At 32.7% G+C, this 23,816-nt stretch overlaps 2 protein-coding genes across 4 annotated transcripts; one reads left to right on the top strand and one right to left on the bottom strand.

Moving 5' to 3' along the window:
• Positions 1-3,763: 3,763 nt before the first annotated feature.
• Positions 3,764-6,550, top strand: LOC139854188 (uncharacterized). Its single transcript, XM_071843508.1, has 3 exons — positions 3,764-3,770; positions 4,682-4,821; positions 6,041-6,550. Exons 1-3 carry the CDS (start codon positions 3,764-3,766, stop codon positions 6,548-6,550), a joined length of 657 nt encoding a protein of 218 aa, XP_071699609.1.
• An 8,803-nt stretch (positions 6,551-15,353) lies between these two features.
• LOC139851905 (peroxisomal ATPase PEX6) lies at positions 15,354-22,174 on the bottom strand. 3 transcript variants are annotated; one of them, XM_071841103.1, is made up of 16 exons: positions 21,770-22,174; positions 20,632-21,273; positions 19,792-20,035; positions 19,524-19,665; positions 19,129-19,306; positions 18,825-19,007; positions 18,482-18,733; positions 18,296-18,367; positions 17,863-17,949; positions 17,621-17,743; positions 17,403-17,513; positions 17,203-17,241; positions 16,982-17,103; positions 16,613-16,757; positions 16,457-16,537; positions 15,354-15,791 (listed from the first exon to the last, which is right to left on the bottom strand). In XM_071841103.1, the coding sequence occupies exons 1-16, from the start codon at positions 22,067-22,069 to the stop codon at positions 15,699-15,701; spliced, it is 2,814 nt and encodes a 937-aa protein (XP_071697204.1). In that variant the 5' UTR covers positions 22,070-22,174; the 3' UTR covers positions 15,354-15,698. The 3 variants fall into 3 exon arrangements, with proteins under 3 accessions (XP_071697204.1, XP_071697205.1, XP_071697206.1); XM_071841104.1 differs by having other exon boundaries at positions 19,129-19,261; XM_071841105.1 differs by lacking the exons at positions 15,354-15,791; positions 16,457-16,537 and having other exon boundaries at positions 16,724-16,912.
• Positions 22,175-23,816: the final 1,642 nt, after the last annotated feature.

The following is a 23,816-nucleotide window of genomic DNA, read 5'->3' as shown; positions in this document are numbered from 1 at the left end:
TACAGTTTAAGTCCCCAATTAGTTGGAATATTTGACTTCGGGTATAAGGATAATTTGACGAGGACACTCGCACTTTATATTTATGACTGATGGACTGTTATGGACAAAAACCAGACGGACATATTAAATAATCCAGGACAAAGGACAATTAATCCATGGGCATAAAACTAAAATCAACACGCCAAACATCATGATTACGGAAGTTTAAATAAGCATAATTATTTTATTTCATATTTAATTTCCTTTATTTTATATTTAATTGCACTTCTAATTATCGCATTTTTAATTATTGTCATTGTATTTAATTGCACTTTTAATTATCGTACTTTTTAATTATCGTACTTTTTAATTATCGCAATTTTATTTTATCGCACTTTTATTTATCGCAATTTCATTATCGTTATTTACTTTACGCTTTAAATTAAGTTATATTTATTTTTAATATTTTACATTAGGTTTTAACTGCGACTAAAGTTTTAAAAATTGACAAACCGGTCATTAAACGGTAAAAACCCCCTTTATAATAATAATATTACTTATTTATATATTTGTATTTTTATAAATTAAAACTAATATAACGTTAAGCTTTGTTTAAAGATTTTCCCTGTGGAACGAACCGGACTTACTAAAAACTACACTACTGTACGATTAGGTACACTGCCTATAAGTGTTGTAGCAAGGTTTAAGTATATCCATTCTATAAATAAATAAATATCTTGTGTAAAATTGTATCGTATTTAATAGTTTTTCGTTGTAAAAATAAAGCTATTTCATATACACCTTTGCGCACATCATTCCTCTTCAGGATCTTCTTCTGGATCCTCTTCTGGAATCTCTACTGACAATTGTGAATCTTTCCAATTTTTCCAACAATTTTTCACTTTAATGGTAGCAACAAAAGTTAACTTTTCCGTTGGTTCATAAGTTGTATGCTTTGACTCAGCCTCCGAATCACTTGATAAGTAAATGAAATCTGAATCACTAGAGATGCTTATATGATAATATGAAGTCATCTATCACATAATAGCAGGCACGTTAAGAGAATGATATATCTTATAATATTTATATATTAATAATCTTATGTTTCCAACAATTATATTAAGCAATCATTTTTAAAATAATTACGGTCGAAGTCCAGACTCACTAATGCATTAAAAATCAGTTAGACACACTAATGAAAAAATTTTCTGATTCTCTAAGACCAACGCTCGGATACCAACTGAAATGCCCCGTTCATATTAATTATAAACGTTTCATATTAATTGGTTTCTTTGCGAGGTTTTGACCTCTATATGAGACGTTTTTTCAAATCTTGCATTCATTTTTAAAAAAAAAACCATAACCTTTATTATTGAATAAAGGTCTTAATGACATAATTTAGATTGTCTATCAAAGACAATCTCCTCAAATAAATAAGTTTTTACACAACCCATTACAATATGATCAAATATATTACAACAAATACTCCGAATGCAAGTTTAAACAATATAAACAATTATGCCGACTCCAAATCTTGACCTTGGGTTGGCATACGATAGCGAAAGCGTTTTTAATATTCACCTAAAAATAAACATGCTTAAAACGTCAACAAAAATGTTGGTGAGTCATAGGTTTAATTTCTATATAATAATCATAATATTTAATAAGCCACAAGATTCCATTTAATTAAATGCGCAGGATCATTACAACTGCAAAAATTATTCATACGATGAGTTGCCTGGTAACCGACCTTAACATAGAGCGCTTAAGATATCTGGCATCATACATTCCACTATTCAAATGTATGACAAGAACCCTTCGAAGTACTAAAGCATTTCCACTATTCGAAAATGGGGGTGGTTGGTGTCCGTAGATCTACCTTTAGGATTCGTGTCAATTAGTGTTTTTCACTAATTCTTAGGTTACCAAGCATAATAATAATAAGTACAGATATCCGGTATAACAAAACAATCGTAGAATGTAGTTCCATGAACTTGTGCTTATTTTGTAAAACATTTATAAATTTTGCATGTATTCTCATCCCAAAATAATTTAGATAGTAAAAATGGGACCATAACTCACTTGTGATGATTTCCGAATAGATGGTGATAAGACTTGGCCTTTTGACAAATTCATGAACCTAATAATAATATTCTTGTGTCAAGATATATATATATATATATAATTAATATTCCATACTTATGATACTTGTGATAATTTTAATTGTCCATTGTTAGTAGTCCAACGTTCGTAGTCCAATAGTCCAATAGTCCAACAGTATAAATATATATATAAATATAAATGCGTATATTGTGTTAGAATTCACTAACACTATAATATATTGTCTTAATATAATAAGACACATAATATGTATATTGTCTGAAGCAATCCGCGACCCATTGTATACATGTCTCAGGCTCGATCACAACTCAAAGTATATAATATTTTGGAATCCATTTCGACCCACAGCTAACTCAAGATTACTGCCAATGGTGTCTAATAGTTCGTTCCAATAATATATATAGAAGAAGTCAAAATGATATGTCAAAACTTTGTATACGAATCCACGGTGATCAAGTCATATATATATATATATATATATATATATATATATATATATATATATATATATATATATATATATATATATATATATGGTGCCTTACGATCTTTATTAAGACTATAATATATTATCGTAGAACTTAATCACGACTATTATAAATTGTATTTCCATAAGTTCAGAAACAAGACATATATAAATACATGTAGGATACAAGGTAAGTTAGCTAGGATAAGGTTAGCATCCATTTTTATAAATCATGTCCGTAGCTAAAAATTAAGAAAAATATCCAGTTTTGTTTTACCCATAATTTCTTCGTTGCAAATCCGTTTTGAGTGATTTGAGTTGCCATGGTTTCATATAGAAAAATTATAGGTTTATAGTCGAAAATACAGCTTAGGTGTCAAATAAGAGAAGATAGTCATATCCGTCGTAAGAACGACATCTTGATGACCCTTTTGAAAAACATACTTCCACTTAGAGTTTAACCATGGATTTTGGATATATTTCATATCCATATAAAATAAGATTTTTCACCAAAAGAAATCTTTTAATTCAAAGTTTAAGATTGGTTTTTAAAATTAAACCCAAAACAGCCCCCGTTCGACTAAGACGGCGTATATTCGATTTTAAGGTGTTCTTCGTGTTTACAAGTTTTATATCCTTATGTTAGCTTGACATACTGTCATAATACATGTGTTGAAGGATTTTAAAAGTCAAGTTAGAAGGATTAAGTTTATTTGCAAACAAGTTTAGAAATAATCTAAACTATGTTCTTGTTGTTATTAGTTATAACCCAAAATAAGATAGCTATATGAATATGAATCGAATAAGATTATGAATAAGGTTACTATCTCAATTCAAATGAATAAAGTTGCTGGAGAAATAAGGAGAATATCTTGAGTTCAAAGATATCCTTGATGGCTTGGAATTCTTGAAGTAAAATCATGAAATGAACAAAAGTTCGAATAAGAATTTCTATCTTGAAATAAGATAGTTATAAGTATATGAATTGAACTAAAGCTTATATATGATTCTTACCTTGATTATAAGATGAAAAGATACTGGAAATAAAGTATAATTAGTGATCCTAAAGAGTTGTTGAGTTGGCTTGAAAGATTGGAAGTAAACTTCTTCAAGTTGGAAGGTTATCTTGATATGTTCTTGAATGATTCTTGTTATGATGTTTTAAGCTTGTTCTTGAAGTGGTTTAGGAGATATATAATGGAAGGTTACTGAATTAGAAATGTTCTTGAGTAGTATGTGGTTAGGAGTAATGAAGTAGGTGATTAAAATGAGATGAAATGTATATAGATATATAGATAGATACATTTAGATATAGATATAGATATATGATGGATTAGTTTTTGTTTCTTGCATTTTAGTCATACAAGAAGTTAAATGAGTTAGTTCCATATGTATCCTAACTGATTGAGGGTGGCTAAGATCAATGATTTGGTATGTATATACCAATAGTAAATACATTTAGAAGCTGGGTATGATACGGGTATAAATACCGAATGAATACGAGTAGAATTCTTGATAGAATTGAATGAGATTATGAGTATAGCTATCTTTGTTTAGTATAAGTATATTGATATATGTATTTAAGTCTTTCAAAAGTGTATTAATACATCTTAATACAATACATATACATTTAGTTTAAATTAGGGTTTAAGACTTCGAAAAACGTTACATATATGTATATTATTTCGAAGTCTTTAAGTTAGTAGTCTCATTTTATATATATAACCAATTGTTAATATACTTGATGAGATACTTAAATATCATTTTAACAATTCATAAATATATATATCTATATATATATATATATATTCCATTAAATAATTATTACACGTTATGACGTTCATGAATCGTCAGACAACCTGGGTGGCCAAATGTTTGTATGAAATTCATTTCAAATAGATAAGTCTTAATAAATTTGATTGCCTAACATGTTGGAAACCTTAATTATGTAAATATTAATCTTATATATATTAGCGGAAAAATCCGGGTCGTTACAACCCAAGCCCTCACAGGTAACATCTAGATAGTCTAACATAAGCTTAGCATTTAGCTTTCCCTTAATCAGTTTAAACAGTGTGTTGGGCAGTGTTATAGCTAGAATTGTTCTGATTTTAGGGTTAATTCCAACACGACGTTTGTCCTCAGCATCCCATTCAGATGGAGGGAGAACAACCTCTCTACCAGGGATAGCGGGAGCATCTGCAGTAGCTGGAACACTTGCTATAGTCTCAGTTGGGACATATGGACCATCTGTGGCAATACCAGGCATGAGTGGGTCAATAGACTCAAGATAGAGCATGAACCTTGCCTTCCAAATTTCATATTCCCCTTCATCAAACTTGGGTGGTCTATTGGATGAGCCATTTTCAAGGTAAGCTGTATTTAAGTATGCAAGTATTGCAGCCATGTGAGAATTCATATCCAAGATATTAAATTATCAAGACTGAAGCTCTGATACCAGTTGTTGGTCCTTTGATAAACAACAGGAGTATTGTAGAGGGGGGGATGGGGGGTGTGTGAATATAATTTCTTTTAATTAATTTAACAGTTAAACACAATTTTGTATTCAAGCATGTAAATTAAATAGAGTCAAATGTAATTTTCAACGGTTTATTCTTTATTGATTAAATCACAAAGAATTACAACTATCCTTAGCGGAATGATAGTTGGTTGATACAGATTTACCTAGATTATAGCTATGAGGATAAACTTAAAGCTATTACACGTTTTGGACTCTAAATAATAAAACCCACACCACCAGTTGTTACAATAGTGGATACAACAATGTATAGCAGTCCTATTAACCGTGTAATTGTTCTATTGTCCATTGGTACATAGGATATCTGTACTTGTGGGGACAACTGTATCAGAGAGCGTGCTCTCCTCTTTCCTCTTTGGTAGCTATTTGCAGGAACACCCCAATTCGGTTTGGCACCACTATTTGTTTAAACAAATAGAATGTTGTGTTCCCTAGGCGTTGACAAAGTATAACACATGTCTGCACATGCGTTAAACTTCTGCATTCCTATGTGGTCTTGTAAGGCCACTTGTCAGCCGCCGACGCGTGTCCTTTTCTGTTCAACTTTGTCTTCGTCTTCTGTTGAATAGTACGATTGATGTAGACCACTCAGGAAACCACCATGATTGTAATGGAGCATGGCTGTCTTGTGTTGTATGATGCTTACCAAGTATATTGGTTCTTCTTATGCTGAGACACTTGATATTCTTAAATTGCTGGGTACTCATCCTGTGCTGATTCGAAGAATACACTCTACCTTGTGCTGGTAGACTAGGCAGCATACTATACACTTGACATAGCAATATTTGGTGTCTATACATAAACAAACTTGTGTTGGATGCACATAATATTTTAGTGTAAATAAATTACAGTTTTGTCATAATTAAATCCTTAATTACTTTGGGGACTCAACATACATTAACATTTTAAATTATTCTTTGTTCAACACTATAAAGGATGGCACTGCTCTACTTTCACCATTTGATGTAAACTGGCGTAACTACGAGAGAGGGTATTACCTAGGTGATGGTATATACCCTGATTGGGATATGTTGGTCAAAGCGCCCCATGCTCCAACTGACGAACCGCGAAAAAAATTTAAACGGTTTCAAGAAAGTGTAAGAAAAGATATTGAGCGTGCATTTAGAGTATTACAGGGTAGATTTACAATGTTCAAAACTCCGGCTAGATCTTTGGACTTCAATAAAATTAGAAGACATATGTACGCTTGTGTTGCATTACATAACATGATTCAAGAAAATAACGACTTTGTGATTGGACGCAGAGAAGAAAGAATGATTGGTCACCCAAGTAACCAACCACGACAATTAGAAAGGAATATGATGGATCGATATGCTATGGTTAAGGAAATCAGAGATAGGCAAGTTCACAATATGTTGACAGCAGATTTAATCGAGCACGTTTGGAACTTATCACCTTACTTTCGTAGTGCTAATGATGTGTAATTTGTTATGTATTTTCTAGTTTCGTTTAGGAAATTTAATATTATGTAATTTTTTTAGTAATTTAAATTAATGTACTTCATGTTTACTTATATCTATTTATTGGTATTCCATAAAATATAGCCGTTTATTGTATTAATTTCTAAAACGATCACATTAATTCCTAAATATAAAAAAACAACTTAGTTCCTAAAACGACATCATTAAATCCTAACGGCTATCTTCAACAAACACCTTCATCAATCTTAGTAATCACGAATATCGTATTGCTGCCACGGCTGAGATTCAGGTACAACTTCATCTTCACTTTCATCAATGGCGTAGCTTTCATCCCTAAATTCGGTGTAAAGCGTAATTGGTGGATTACGTAACAAGGCTCGCCCAATCACACCAAACCAATCGTGATCTTCTTTAAGTAGCGAGGCAGGACCGTTGGGTTTTTTGAAAAACCATACTTGTTTGAACACATAAGGTATGTCTTGCTGGAGCAACTCAAGCAGCTTCAAATAATCAGGACACTGACGCACATCCATGAAATAATCGCGTGTTTCGTACAGGGTATAATTCATCAATTCTCGATCAAATTCATCTCCGTAATGAACTTTTACGCAAAGATTCAACGGACTCATTTTGAACTGTGTGTTTTATTATTTGAGAGTTTTAGAAGAGATGAAGTGTGTGTTATGATTTGAGAAGAGTGGTTGTTTATATAGGGGAAAATTAGCCGTTTTTTTGAAAAAACAAATATCCGTTAGGTTTAAAAATATAGCCGTTTGACACTTTAAAATTATTATATAATTCATTTATTAAAATAATATAAAACAAATGAATAAAACACAAAAAAATAAAAAAAAAATGTCACATCAGCATTCCACTAACAGCCCACACCAAAAAACCAACATCACCACTACTCCAGACAAAAAACTCACACGTCCTAGTCATAAAAAAGTGCAAAAAGCAACCCACACCACCAACCACACTACAACTAGTCTAACAAACAATGATTCTCTTGGTATTTATAGCAACTGATTTTGATATTTATTTAGACACTAGGTTTTGGGATTTGTCAAAAAAATCATATAAAGTGTCTAGTGGTCATGGTCATGATCATGGTCATGGTTATATTACTATACTAGTTTTATGATCTCGTTCATTGAACGGACATTGTAAATATACTTTTTACGTAACTGTTTAATATATAACAATAGCAGAATTACATAATATGGTAGAATTCGTTGTAGATAAAGACAACAAGTTTTACGATCCCGTCCATTGGGCACAAAGTGTTTACTGTGAACCTGACTGTCATAACCAACATTTAAAAATTGTAAGATTCGACCTAATTCAAACATCCCATTTGTCATCAATACTTATGTTCCATAAACATAAATTGATGGTTAAGTTGTAAAAAATAAAATAAAAAAATAAAAAAATACAATAACTCATCTATAAGTTTTCATTTTGTATGTTAAAAAGAAAGTTTATTTTTAAAAAAAATATGGTAAATTATTCGATATGTGACCAATTTAAAATGGTGGTGACATAGGTGAGATTTGCACAAAATAATATTAATATAAATATGATGGTTAATAATATTAATATAAATAATAATATAATAATAATATAATAATAACAATAATATAATAATAATATAAAATTCAATCTAAAATTTCATCATCTATTTTATCCGTAAAATTAAATAATAATAATAATAATAATAATAATAATAATAATAATAATAATAATAATAATAATAATAATAAATAATCGAGAATTCCATCATAATTAATCTATTTTATAAGTAAATATAATAATAAATAATAGTAATAATAACATAATAACAATAATATAATAATAATCTAAACTTCCATCTAATCTATTTTATTTGTAAAATTAATAATAAGTAATAATAATAAAAATATTAAATTAAAAGAGATAGTGACACGTGACAGAATTTACCAGGTGATGACATGTCAGCATAACTGCACACGCTATATAATGTAAGATAGATAGATAGATAATAGTGACTCCAAAAATATGTCTAAGACATTTAGAATTTATTAATTATATATATAATAGAAGTTTTCTAATGACAACTTTATTGTCATTAAAAAAATTAAAATATGTTTAATTTGTTTGTACATTAAAATTAACCACTTATTTTATGAAGATAATCACCACTAAGGTTGGCAATTAACGTCCAATCCAATCTGATGGACATCAATCCAAGTCAATTCGCTTAAAGCGAATATGGATGATCTAAATGGAGAATATTGGATATGGATATGAATATAGATATGATGTTTATTCGTTTGGATATGGATGACAAGTTGTAATCCATGGATGAACCAATTTCACTCGAAATGTTTAAATCATTTTATATATAAATATAAAAATATCATCATAATTACTCTCAGTTATATATAGTATTTCATTAAATTTATACATTTTCCTTCACTTTTTTATTGCATTAAATTTTTAATAATAATAATAATAATAATAATAATAATAATAATAATAATAATAATAATAATAATAATATTAATATTAATATTAATATTAATTATTATTATTATTATTATTATTATTATTATTATTATTATTATTATTATTATTATTATTATTTTGGCAAAGAAACGAAAACTTTATAACAACTTCTTTCTCTCGAGAAAAGGCAAAGAAAATGAGATACAACAAGATAAACAGGGACAGGTCTCGAAAAAGTCTAACGACGAAAACCCGAACTAAAGCTAACTAAACCAAACTCACGCCATAAACAAACGATACAAACACAACAAATAAAATAAACGACGCTACAAACATAAACACGACAAAGACAACTTCTAACAAATAGACAAAATAAACCCCACTAGCCGACAAAAACATCCTTACCACCATTTGTTGAACGTGATAAATGGACCTCATCGACGCCTTATTGGTGTCAACACCATTTCCCAAGGATTTAAAACCGAATTCCCTTTTTGGGGCCAAATACCTTAGATCACTACCATAAAACTGATGTTGAAGGAATAAAGGTTGTTTCGGCTCTTGGAGTAAAGGGAGAAGACCTAAGTGCCTAGCACGAAAGAGCCTTCTTCGGTAACGACACTATACCTCAGTCTTGTACGGGCATTGACGTCGACAACAACATCACCGGCTATAAGGACATCGGTTAGTGGGGATTAGATTTGTTTTGTTAGTTAGTAAGTTTATCTGATGTTAGTTTGTTTGTTATTCTCGAGCTTTTTCCTAGTGGCATTATGGTTGTCGTGGTGTTTTTTGACTCTCGGCGATGCTCGGTTTTAGTAGCTTTAGCTCAGTTAATTTACTGTTTTCTAGTCCTCTCCGCGTTAGTCTTTTGTATTTTGTTTCACTTTTTCTCTTTTCGAGAAAAAAAGTTGGTTATATAGTTTTTACTTTTCGAAGAAAAATAAAAAAAAAACCAAACAGGTCTAATTTATTGAAATATTAAGGCTAGAATGATAAGATTAATAAGGATAGCTATAAAGACCAACTTGTTGGACAACAAACCACATGCATGAAGCCGAATGTAGCTGACTAGTGTATTTTTTTTTTCTTATAGTATTACTTCATACATTAATTACATTATTATTATTATTATTATTATTATTATTATTATTATTATTATTATTATTATTATTATTATTATTATTATTATTATTATTATTATTATTATTATTATTATTATTATTATTATTATTATTATTATTCTTCTTCTTCTTCTTCTTCTTCTTCTTCTTCTTCTTATTATTATTATTATTATTATTATTATTATTATTATTATTATTATTATTATTATTATTATTATTATTATTATACTATATATAAATTTCATTATTACTCTTTATATTAACACACGCCCATGCGGGATCGTTTTGATCATAGGTAATGACGTTTTGACAATTGTTCATGATTGATTTTTAAATCCGTTCACATTAGCTTTTTTTAGTTAATTAGGCTATGTTATTTAAAAAAAATATAAATTGAATATATTACTTGCTAGAGCTTTTATACCAAATTCTATTATGTTAAGGATGAAATTTAGAATATTTAAATTAGAACTTTTCTAATGACAACCTTAGGGTTGTCATTAAAAATAAATTCATGCACAAAGTGATTGTAAATTAGAGTAGTAAAGGAACTTGCGGGCATAGCCCAACGGTTTTCCCCATGTACTTTGTGTCATGGGATAGGGAGAGGTCATGGGTTCGATCCTTAGGGATGACATGATTTTCTTTAAACCAATTGAACACCAATAATGGTGGTATATATTGACCCTATAGGAAGGTTTTACCGGATTCGTTCACGGACCCCTACCCGGAACCACTGCCCGAATGGATGTGTTCCCAGGTACCGTCGATCGGGTTCGGGTTTCCGCCCTAACGTGTGTGTTACGTGCAAATGATAAGGGTCGTTGAAAGAAATGATCTACTGATACCAAAAAAATCGCCGTTAAAAAAAAAAAAAATTAGAGTAGTAAAGAGAGGTTATTTTCATAAAAGAGTTGACTAGTGCTAATGTACAAACAACTTAACCATATTTTTATTTCTTAAAAACAACCCTTAGACTACTTGTATCGGCTATATCTCAAGCCCGTGAGTTCCAATGTGGCACCAATCCCACGCCCCTAGGTCTTGTAGTGGGGCGGCAGTTTTTAAAAAAATGAGGCGTGTCTGAGAACCTCACGAATTTTGCAACGGGCAGGAGTAACATGTGGCGATTTGTGGTTGGTTGGCCCATTTTGACCGTTTGAACATTAATAAAAAAAATTTTTTATTTAATTTATATATATCTATACCATCTATTTTAATTTTATACCATCTTCATTTCAAACCACTTCTAAAACACTCTTCTTCATCTCAAAAACTCTAAAAAAATGTCTACTCCAAACGCTCCATTCACCCAACAAAATGATAATGAGATCCCGAAACACCACTAAATCAATCCGGTAATTTACAAAATCTTTGGTGTTCGGTAGAGCAAATTCACCCATGTTATCATCTCAACAAATCCATACGCCTAGTCCTCAAAATTTTGGCAACGTAAGTCAGAATTTATTCGGGTGGAATCAACTTTTACCTCCTCTTACTTTAGAACTGTAACAACCCAAACCAAACCACGAACAACCCGCTTAAAATACCAAAATAAAAAAAAAACTTTCATTGATCAGCTGGTGGCGCGGCGCGCCAGGCCTTCGTGCGGCGCGCAGAATGGCCTGGACAGGCTGCTGTCCCAAAAAGTTAAATACGCGAAAATGTTTGGCCACTTCCCGATGAAATTAGACAAAACGCTTTTAACCACATGTTCAAATATGTAAAACTAACACGTTCCATTAATAAAAAGGGTTTTACGACACCGGGCCCACATATGCCCAAATTACCCCTTAAAGTACCAAATACAAGTTTTCGACCACAAGACTTTTAATACAAAATAAAGCCGAGCATGACGATTGGGGATACGCTACCCAATCCTAATCAATCCAAAAGCGAGCCTTCTAAAGCAACTACGCAAGTCTACTAGTCTCCGCTTACCCGAGCCACCGCATCCATGCAAATCTATAAAAAAAAGTCAACAACGACAGGGTAAGCTAACGCTTAGTGAGTGATAACGTACTACATACATATATATGTATAAAATGGACACACCACACAAATATCAAATACCGCATACCGAAGCATCCAAGCATAAAGGCAAGCTAATCTAAGCATACCGTACGATCACTAAGCAACAAGCGAAATATGCATCAACAAACATAAGTTCACCAACGACGATGTGAACAACGCCAAGAAGCTACACCCGAAGGGTTAGCTACATCACGACAATACAACAATATATATATAACAATATATAAACGAATAAGGTTAACCCATTAACCCATTACCGAAATACCAAACACCACAATGAAGATTGGCCGAACTACACGAGCCTTAGTAATCCGAAACCACACGAGATTACTATCTTCAACAAGACAACATCGAGGTTGGCCGAACTACACGAGCCTTAGTAATCCGAAACCACACGAGATTACTACCTCAATAAGATGACCGAACTACACGAGTCATCGTGAATCCGAACTACACGCGATTCACTTCTTCAATAACAAACCCACGGTCACGGGATTATAAAATCCACCACATCGGGGTTATCCAAATCCACATCACAATACATGTGATAACGTACACAAAAGTGTACACCTCGCCAAAAGGAGGTCAACCAAAACGCACAACCGTGCCAATTGGACTCATACAAAATTCCATCAAATCAACCTATATATGAAGTGAGCTCTATAACCGAGAACCACTTCACCCGACCCGCACCCATCCTACACATACATATGTACATAGGATATTAACACTCACCTTGAAGTCTTGATGGATGCCAAACCAAAATCCGCAATCGCCGATGGAATGTACCTATTCCATTTATCACATAACAAGTAACACAATTAGGGTTGACTTACAAACCAACCCAATTGACACTTAGTGCAATTTCGACCCAAATGCACTTCCAAGTACAAACCGCGCCCAAAATTAACCAATAATCACTAACACAAGTGAGAATGGTCCTAATACGCCAATTAATCCCATTCATAGGTGTTAAACACCTATCTTGCCCAAAATGACACTTAAACCCTAATTTGACCCATAAGAAGTCAATATCACGCCATTAGCAAGTTTTGACACCAAAACATATTTAACTCGGTTTTATTCTTCAACTTAATCCATTTTAAGTTTATAAACCTTATTAAATCGACATTCGGGTCATAATCATCAACAAACCCTAACTTTGACTCTTAGTCAAAATTAGTCAACCACAAGAACCCTAAAGGTCTCCAATACATCAATAATCACTAATACTAGTGATTATACACCATTCTCAAGTCTTAAACATGGTTAAATCATTAACCAACCCAAAACCCGCCTTTAACACTTATAAACCCGAATCTTGGTGTTAATCTTCAATTAACGACTAAATGGGTTCCATCTATGAATCATACAGTCAAAAGCCCCAAATTTGAATGATGAACACAAAAACGAAATTCGGAGTTAGAGCTTACCACTAGTATCACCGCGTAGCTAAGAACGAGGAGAACAAACTTGTCTACTACGCCAAAGATCAAAACCCGCTTCTTCCTTTCCAAAAATCCCTTTGAATCAAATGGGTGTTTGAGCTCTTGAGAGAAATATGAAAAGAAAAGGAAAAAGAAATGAATAAATGAAATGGGTGGAGGAGGTTAAGTCCTCAAATCTGGCTCAAACGCGAAAAGACCGAAATGCCCTTTTAAAAACTCTAAAATAACAAAAGGGGTCTGCCAGCGACATATGGCGCGGCGCGCCATAACCCCGCGCGACGCGCGACTGGGCAGAATCAGAATCCAGGTCTTACAAGAACAACAAAGTTGGGCAATTTTCCAACAACAACAAATGTATCAACAACAACAATCGCAAATGCATCAATCGCAAAATCACAAGCACGACGTAAACACAAGAAAAAGGATAAAGGTCCGATTATTATTATTATTACTCACTGTTAATATTATTATTATTATTATTATTACTCACTGTTAATATTATTATTATTATTATTATTATTATTATTATTATTATTATTATTATTATTATTATTATTATTATTATTATCAATTCATATATCATCATCATATACTCACTGTTATTATAATTACTATTAGTAAATTATTATTAATATTATTAAAATTACACCGTATCATATCTCTGTTATTAATATTATTATATATTATTATTAATAATATGTTTTAATAAATATATAGGGAAAGCAGTGATGGAAGAAGGTTCGAGGAAACAAAAGGCGTGGTCACAAAAAGAGGTTTTGTGGTTGGCGGAGTGTTTTTGTGATGCTTCGGAGAATCCGATTGTTGGTCGGGGGCAAAAACAAAAAAGTTTTTGGGCCTCGGTCTTGGAAAAGTTCAATGATAACAAACATGGATGGGTACGCAACGAGGATTCGGCTTCTTCAAAATGGCGCGATGTGAACAAGGCATGTACGGAGTTTTTGCCAATCTATAATGATATTAAAGATAATTGGCGTAGTGGAGCAAATGATGAGGATGTTTACAAGAACGCGTTGCAATCATATTATAATACAACCGGAAAACATTTTGTTCACAAGGACACGTTTTTTTCGTTAGTGAACATCCTAAGTGGAATGTACCTAAGGATCAAGTTGCAAGAGTTCAAGAAGAGTACGTGAGTACTGATGATAGTCAAGGAGATCCGGTAAATCTATCTCAAGATTTCGAGGCGGAGTTGTTTGGGGACGTGCCGATGCTACGTCCAATAGGACGTGATAAAGCAAAGAAAGCCCAAAAAAATCGGCTTAGGACGCGGGTGCCTCTTCCCGTGGTAAGAGTTCGATTTCTTCAAGGGTGGATGAATTTTTGGACGAAATGACCGGTGTGGCCGAAGGAAAGATTACTTCGCTTGATAAATTCAATCATTATTCCACTAATAACCCACACTAAAAACCTACACCACCACTACTCCATACAAAAAACCCACCCTTCCCACTCATCAAAAAGTGCAAAAAGCAACCCACTCCACCAATCCACGCCCCTAACCGCTACAAGTGGTCTTAGGGTTGTCGTTAGAAATTTTCTTTAAATTATAATAATATTAAATTTTAATTTTTTTTTTTAATTAAATAGTGAGTTCTGATTGATTACTTCAACATCAATTTTTGAAATTATACTTCTAAAAATTTGTTTATTATCTATAGAAGGTAAATATATATAGTATTACAGAAGAAAGATTCTATAAAATGCTCAAATATAATGATTAATAGTTTGACATTAATCCTTTTAAAAATATGATAACCACCAAAAATGTTATAATAACTGCAACTTGACAATATAATACCCCACAAGGGAGATTGCAGGATCATCTTCTCCCATGTCCCTTCTTGCATATATATACATATCTACAATCTATCAATAACATCGTAACTGATTTTTATAAAGCCCAACTTTTTATTTTTTACTTTAAATATTTTACAATTATGCAAAAAAGGAAAAATTAAAGACTTCTACAACATCAATCCGTGTCGAAACTTGATAAGCCAAGACAGAAAAAGTTCTACAGTGGCATAAAGATTCTTATTTTGAAGAAGTTCCTTCGAATTGATCTCGAAGCAACTCATACTTTTTGAGCTCTGCTAGAGATAGTGAGGGAGAAAGGTCTATCAACACCTGTAATACCAATAACATAATTTTATAACCACTTCAAAAACAATCGTATAACTACGACAGGATGCCGTGGAATATGAACATTTCAAATCAAGTGTATGTGTTTACCCACTTGTAATATAACTAATAACTACCAAACATATATAGCACTGGTTATGTTTACAAGATGCTCTTTATTATTGAAAGGCAACTGAGATATTGATCAGTTATCATAAGCCAAAATGGGTGGCAAGATGAGGTTTGGGGGTAAGATAAAGTTTGACCCAGAATAACTTGGTGTCCATTTGGATTTGTTAAATAAACCACTAAGGATATTATATGAGTAACTTATTACAATAATTATTTAAACATTTTAGTTTTCATTTTATATAGGAGTAATTGTTTTTCCGGGATCCGTGAGTGGAGGAATGACTTCTTTTTACTTTAGAGTAGAGGAAAGACTGTCTACATCTAACCTCCCCATACTCCACGTTGGTGGAATTGGGTATTGTTGTTGTTGTTGTAGGAGTAATTGTTTTATTTGACCGATTGGAAATTGAAAGCCACCCAAACCGACCCATTCAAAAGTAAATGGGTCAAAAATTCACCTCTAGTTATTACCAATGAACTAACTCAACATGGCAATATGAAATCGTTTAGATCAGTGATTAATTAGTTGGTAAACTTACAGTCACAAAATCCTCGTATTCGACAACAACAGAATCGATTTCATCCTTCATGCAAGTTGGATCTGCATCGGCTGCTAAAACCTACAATAAAATAGCGAATTCAGCTATATACTTGATAAAAAGAGCTTTAAGGTATAACAGCTTGATATGCCTTACCTGGCGCTTTGCAGCATGAAACCACGCGTCTGCACACAAGGCATACATGTCTGCACCGGTAAAATTCGGGGGACATTTCTTTGCTATTGAATAAAGAGACACATCTTCGTGTAGCTTAAATTTACGCGTCAGTGCTTTTAAAACCCTAAATATTAAAAAGAAAAAGAAAACTGTTATTACTAGAACAAGTGAACTGACTCCCTCAGTTTTGTGAAGATTGCATGATGGATTATGATGGCAATTTCCATGTTTATCAGTTAGTAATTGATCTTCATTGTATGAATCCATTGCTTAAGTATACTACAAGTCACACATTGCAAAATTAGTGGAATAAATAACTAAATGGATAGTTTAGAAGAGAGATATAACCTCTCTCTATAAGATGGATCTGTAGCTACACCAACATAAAGTAGCTTATCGAAACGACCAGGCCTTAAAAGAGCTGCATCTATAAGATCTGGTCTATTGCTTGCTCCTATTATGAATAAGTCCTATACGAACGTGGTGCGGAAAGATATTAATGCATAACATATGAACCTTTATAAAAAAAATAAACTGGGGTGTAACTATTATGAAAAAGAAAAACATACTTGAGAAGAATCACTCAGGCCATCAATCTCTGCAAGCATCTGACACCATCAAAGCAATATAAGCAATTACAGACAAAAAGAAAATTAACCAAAGAGGGTGGCAAAGTGGACGGGTCAGCCAGATAATGGGTCGAATTTTCCACCTTATATACAAACTATGATACACGATGGGTACAATTTTTTATGGTGTAGTGGGTCACCTGAGAAACCACACGGTCCATAACTCCTCCAGAATCACCAGACGCACCTCTGGCTGGTGCAAGGGAATCGAGTTCATCGAAGAAGATGACACATGGACGGGCTGCTCGAGCCTGCAAAAAACTTCATTGTCATGTTCTGAACCTTTAGCTAACCAATAATTTCTTAAAATATGTGTTAAATGGATTGAGTAGAAGTAATGAAGTATAGAACAAGTTACCTTCTGGAATATGTCTCGCACATTTTTCTCTGACTCTCCTATGTACATGTTGATCAATTCAGGCCCTTTAACACTTAGGAAATTGAGAGAACATTCGGTTGCAACAGCTTTTGCCAACAACGTCTACGAAAACCCAAAAAAAAAAAAAAAATCAATGATACACGAATGAACCTTAGGAAAAACAAGAGACAAAACAATAAGCTAAGAAAAAAAATACAAAAATTAACGTGACAATGACATACCTTCCCAGTACCAGGAGGACCGTAAAGAAGAACACCAGAGCGTTTACGTAGCCCAGATGAAAACAAATCCTTATGCAGAAGGGGGAGCTGTAGATGCAATACCAGTTATAAGTACAATAATATATTTGGGTAAAACATAAACGGGTCAAATGGGTCGAAAGTCGCCCAAAATGTATATTCTTAGCGCACAAACTATAAGGCATTCTTTAAGAAAAAAATCAAAAAATTAAAATAACATATCTTGTAGACATACTTGACAAACACTAATTATTAATTAAACAAATAACAAATATTTTGGAAAAAAGGTGTTCTAAGTCAACCCGAACGGATCCCACCCATTAAAACCTATACCCAACCCAACCCATCCATTTTCCTTTTATTGTTTAATCAAAAGGATCAGTAGACAACTATTAGTCTATTACATAAAGCTTACCTGAACAGTATCCAGAATAGATTTTTTCACATCTTCCAGTCCACCTACATCGTCCCATTTGACATTTGGAACCTATATCCAACAAACAAGCTCAGTACTTTGTGACTGCCACTACATATTAGGGATCCAAATTTTAACCAAAGAGAAACATTGATCTACAATAAACATAACCACATTAGTACACACCTTAGGAGTCCCCAGAGCCGAAGCATTCCGTTTCTTTGATCTCTCCAAAGCTTTTTCCATGAATTCTTTGCCATTTGTTGAATCGATATCCTTTGGTGGGTTTAATTCATGTGAACTGCTTTCACCCGATATTCGGGTACCATTAATAGGGATCAAAGTTGAACTAGCATCAGCAATTAAGGCCCGAATATCCCTTGGCATGAAACCAGACGTTTGTCCAACCATATCTTTTACAAGATCCTCTATAGACGTCTGCAACGAGCAACTTTTTATTCATTAGGTTCAATATTCATGTCCCACAACTCAAAGTTTAATTTTTGAGAATAACAATGTTATTACTTACATCTGGAAGCAGCTCTGGTATACACTTAAGTGACTGGGATATCATATCAACTCTTTGCTCCTCTGTTAATGGCCCCATCTTCAATTCATGGCTAAAACAACGTCTGATTGTTGGTGGCAACCCTTCAGAATTATCAGCAGCTGCAACAAGCAGCACCGGATGAGTAGTCACGTTGTTCGTATACTGCATAATAAAAGTGAAACGCTGAGTATTCTTAAATTTGGGTAGTGATAACAATATAAACCACCAAACCCATTGATGGTTAGATATTGTAATGGCAACAATCATTATCCTGAAAATCAACCTCCGATTCTGATTCATCTTCATAATCATCTTCATTCGGGGTAGATGGCTTGGTAAATTCCCTGATGACAGATGCAACTTCAGAATTCAAACCGGCTTGATCATTCGCTAAACCATCATTAGAGCTCAAATTGCTAAAAGCATCAAAATGACGAAGAAGAAGAATTGTAGGCGAGTATCTGCAATAACACCGTATCAGGTATACAAATATGAAGCAACCAAACTACACATGCTAAAAGCCTAAAACATTACTTTATATCCATGCAGAGAGTATGTTTGGGCATGACCGGATAAATTAACATAATGTACATACAAATGCAATAATCGAATAGTCCCCATTTAAGTATAACAACTTAACAAGTCAGCAATATTTTATATCACAATAATATTAAATACCTACGAGCTGCACTAAAAGATTGAGCCAACATGAGAGACGTTTTCTTCTCAGTGGATGCAAGTAAATCGTGACAGCTGTACTCAACCACATGCAACCCTAGTTGACTAGCAACATGTTTCACTACAGTCCTTTTCCCACACCCTGCAAAGTAGCCAATAGCTTTAGGATGTCATCTTTTAACAACATAATCATGTCAACTACATAACACAACCAAAAATCCTATATATAGCTAAGAAAATATTGTACCAAGGCAACAGCATAACGTACCAGGTAAACCAAACAATAGAACAGCAACTCTAAATTTTGATGAAAGTGCTGACGGGCATAAAGTTGGTGTAATAATGGAGGCTAGTGTCTTTATAGTGTCTTGATGTAAAGGTGGAAAACCTCTTGGGCAAGAAAGTAAAAGATTTGGGGGAACAGCAGACGGAGTACTTGCAGCAAGCACGAGGGCCGTTTGAGACCGATTGATTCTAAGAATGGGTTCATCTGCTGGCTCTGCTGCAACCACCTAAGGAAATGAACGGGTCATTTATAAAATGGTATTGGATAGAGATGACAATAGCGGCCCATCTACTCATGAATGGGTTGACTCTGGTTGTTTTATTTCTAAGCATAGTTGATAGACTCACAAATCATTCTTATTCAAGCGTGTACTAACAAGTATTATATTTGAAGAACGGGAATATATAAGATATGTTATTATTCATAGGTGTCTAATTCTATGTGTGTGTGTGTGTGTGTCTTATGACTCTTCACAAGTATAAATTTATGATCTCAAGTCACAAGTCGAGTAGCCAATCAGTAATTATGTCCGAAGACTCCAAGAGGTAAAAGCTTGTGAAGGTCAAATAAAAAATTATATCAAATAAAAATTATAACAAACTAGTAGTTGCCAATAGTATTCTTATAGCATAAAACCTTCGAAATTTTTTTTAATTTAAAGACTTACTTTTATTAAAATTATACAAGTTCCATAATCATATTTGACACATTGGAAACTTAAAAAAAAAAACACCACTTTCTAAAAATATGAAAGAATTACATATTTTGGTACCTCTAGTATTGGGTATTTTAACCATGCACATAACAGTAAAAAGTAAATACCTTGAAGTACAGATTGGTGTCACTTGAGTTTTGCTTCTTTTGGGTACAAGCTATGCACATGGCTGATTTACAATTCCAGTTGATGCTGACACTGAAAACATCACCTCTAGCAAGATATCTATCAATAGTGAAGTACTCGTTTAACGCCAGATCAATCTTTTCTTGACGATCTTGAGCTTCAATGGATGAACTTCCTATAAGATTTCCAAAAATACCACATTCTGGTATCTTCACAAACGATACCCTTAAATGTGACGCATACCTTGGCAATTTTGTCAAAGGTTCAACATCTAAATTTAGAGATAATCCTTCATTTACATCCCCATTAGCTTCACTATCGCCTTTTACTTCAAACATAGAAGCCAATTTGTCTTCTCCATGGTGAAGAAGCAACCTTAAGCATGAGGTATGCAACCCGAGATTAAATGCTAAAATAGGAGAAACGTACGCAACTTCTGCAGACAACGATGCGTGTTGATGAATAAGTGGGAAACTAATCGATGGAAATACAACCATTGCATTTGAAGAATCATCTGATAATGATTCGTTGTTAGATGATGTTACGTCATTAACATTGGGAGGATCAAGTGCCACAACTTGGCTTATTCTTTGTATGTTGGTATCCACATTTTTCACAATCACCTAATGTTAAAAAGTAACAAAAAAAAGTCACAAAATATATCAACAAATTATATCCACAAAATTACTTAATTAATATCAATATAATCCTATAGCATAAGCGAACCTTAGTGAATTGTTATCAAAAGTTCATGAATGTATAGAAACGAACAAAGCATATGTTTGTGTTCGTTCATTTATCTAAATTAACAAAACGCCATGTTCAAGTTCGTTCTTTTTCAAACAAACGATCATCAACGAACATCCCACTAAGTTGTTCGTTGCACGTGTGGTTCCTTTACCGCTCTAATTACCCGTAATAGAGCCATACTTGCTTTCTTTCATTAATAGCAAGGTTTCTAAGCTCAAGTTTCTATGGTAATAAAATGCACTAACACTACATTAGTTGATAACATTCATAGTACTCTGTTATTATTGATTGCTAAAAGCATGTAAAATATCTCGTTGTACTAAACAATTAAGTGATTAAACCCTAATTTAAAAGTTTGAAGATCATTACCAGTGAACCTGAGGTAATAGATAGCCTTTTAAGAAGTGAAGTAGATAGTCCGATCAAAGCAGCATCATCGAGAGAAATCAACTTCTGTTGTGAAATCCCTAAATTACCATCCGAAAACCTAAGAATACCTGCAAGCAACTGCACCGTCGCCGGTGCAGTGGCGGCGTCAATGCCGGCGGAGTATTTGGTAACCGGAGAATCGTTAATTTCATTTAATTGATGTTTACTGGATGAATTGAGTACGGAACTGAGAAGTGATTTGGTTGAAGAAAGCACCAGGGGTTTTCTTCTGACCACCATTGATTGATGGTGCTATTGTAAAAACCTACTAGTGATTACAGAACACTGATTGAATTGTGCTGGTAGACGTATATGTTGCGCAAATCAAGAAGAACAATCCCTTATTTCTTCATTCACAAAATAAAAAGAAAAAAACACAAAATTAAGTAAAATCTAACCTGTTATCTTTTTGTTTTTTCCGGGAAAAAAAACGAGAAATATATTCACCTTTGCGGTGAAGACCCGTAGTAATTAACGGTTTTTTTTTTTTTTTTTTTTTTTTTAAGGAATACTATTACTATTAATTTAATATTAATATTAATATTAATATTAATATTAATATTTAATATTATTACTATTACTATACTTACACAAAATATGAAGTGTAAAAGACTATTTATAAAAAGTTGTAAATGAATATTTAATTTAAACTTATTAAATAAAACGCTTCTTAATACTAAGAATTTAAATAAATGTGAATTATATTTTAATCATAATTTTTTATAATTTATTAGTAACTGTTTTTATAACTATCTCAGTAGAGGCTAATTTGATACTTTAAATTATTCGAACGGTTATTCAGCACATAAAACAAACAATAATTATTTATCTATCACTTATTCTCACAGGTATCTGTTAAAAAATATAATCAGAACACAAGTTTAGTTTGGAATGCTAATTTAAACATTATATATACTCATTTGTGGTAGTTCTAGTATTTTTCAAATTTTGTAGCAGAGTTGATAAAGTTCAAGAACTTAGAATGTTAATATCTGAAAGCTGCTGGACTCAATTGTTGGGCTACAAGACTTATTGGGTTGCTGCTTAACTTATAACTTAATTTATTGTTATTGGGCTTTACAAGCCTGCTTGAGATCTGATTATGCCCACTTGGAGATCTGATCCGTTCATTAGTGATTAGGTATATAAACCCCTAACTTCTTGTTAGGGTTACTGTTGTTGGCTCATTCGATCATTCTCTCTTGATATACTCATTTTAGGGTTTTCTCATATTTGTCTTCTACATCATCATCTTGCTGTGTAGGTTATTGGTTGAAATTCAGATCATTTGTATAGTGCAAGAGTGATTTGATCTGTTATTGTTTTGAGAGATTTCTTGTTTTCTGAAGTTGTAATCGGTTGAATATTTGGATTTTGGTTGATTAAAGTAGTTTAACTCCTGTGATTGAAGTTTACTTGTATTCGATTGCATCTTTTTACAATATCTTATATAAATTTAGACAACATCACATAATAGAAAAAAACAAACATGCTCTAGTTAACTAAATAATGACACCAAGAAGAAAAAAAACCCGCTAAAGATAAACATCTAAATACACCAACATGAACAAACCATAAGAGCAAAAACGAAAATAGTTTTATGTATACGATTATGTATGTTACTCTATGTTAGGGATAAAACACGTGAGCCCTAACAAGACTTGATAACCCTAGTTTATCAAACTCACTTACAATAAAATAAAATAGTTGAATACGAAGAAACTAGCAAATACGATAAAGACAAGAGAATTTAACGAGGTTATATGTGATCACGAATGATTAATTTAATCCTCGACCACCAAAGAAAGTCTTTTATTGATAATTTTTGTGGATATATGTGACAACCCGTAAATTTTCGGCAAAATTTAAACAAAAATCTTTATATGATTTCATTTAACCTCGACTAATTTCGACGATTCACGAACAATTATTTGTAAATAATTATCCATTAATTTGATATATTAATATTATTATTATTAATATCCTT

This window comes from Rutidosis leptorrhynchoides, chromosome 6 (genome assembly GCF_046630445.1).
Source record: "Rutidosis leptorrhynchoides isolate AG116_Rl617_1_P2 chromosome 6, CSIRO_AGI_Rlap_v1, whole genome shotgun sequence".
Classification (NCBI taxonomy): domain Eukaryota; kingdom Viridiplantae; phylum Streptophyta; class Magnoliopsida; order Asterales; family Asteraceae; genus Rutidosis; species Rutidosis leptorrhynchoides.
Note: the sequence above shows the minus strand (reverse complement) of the source record. Positions and strands in the feature narration are given on the sequence as shown.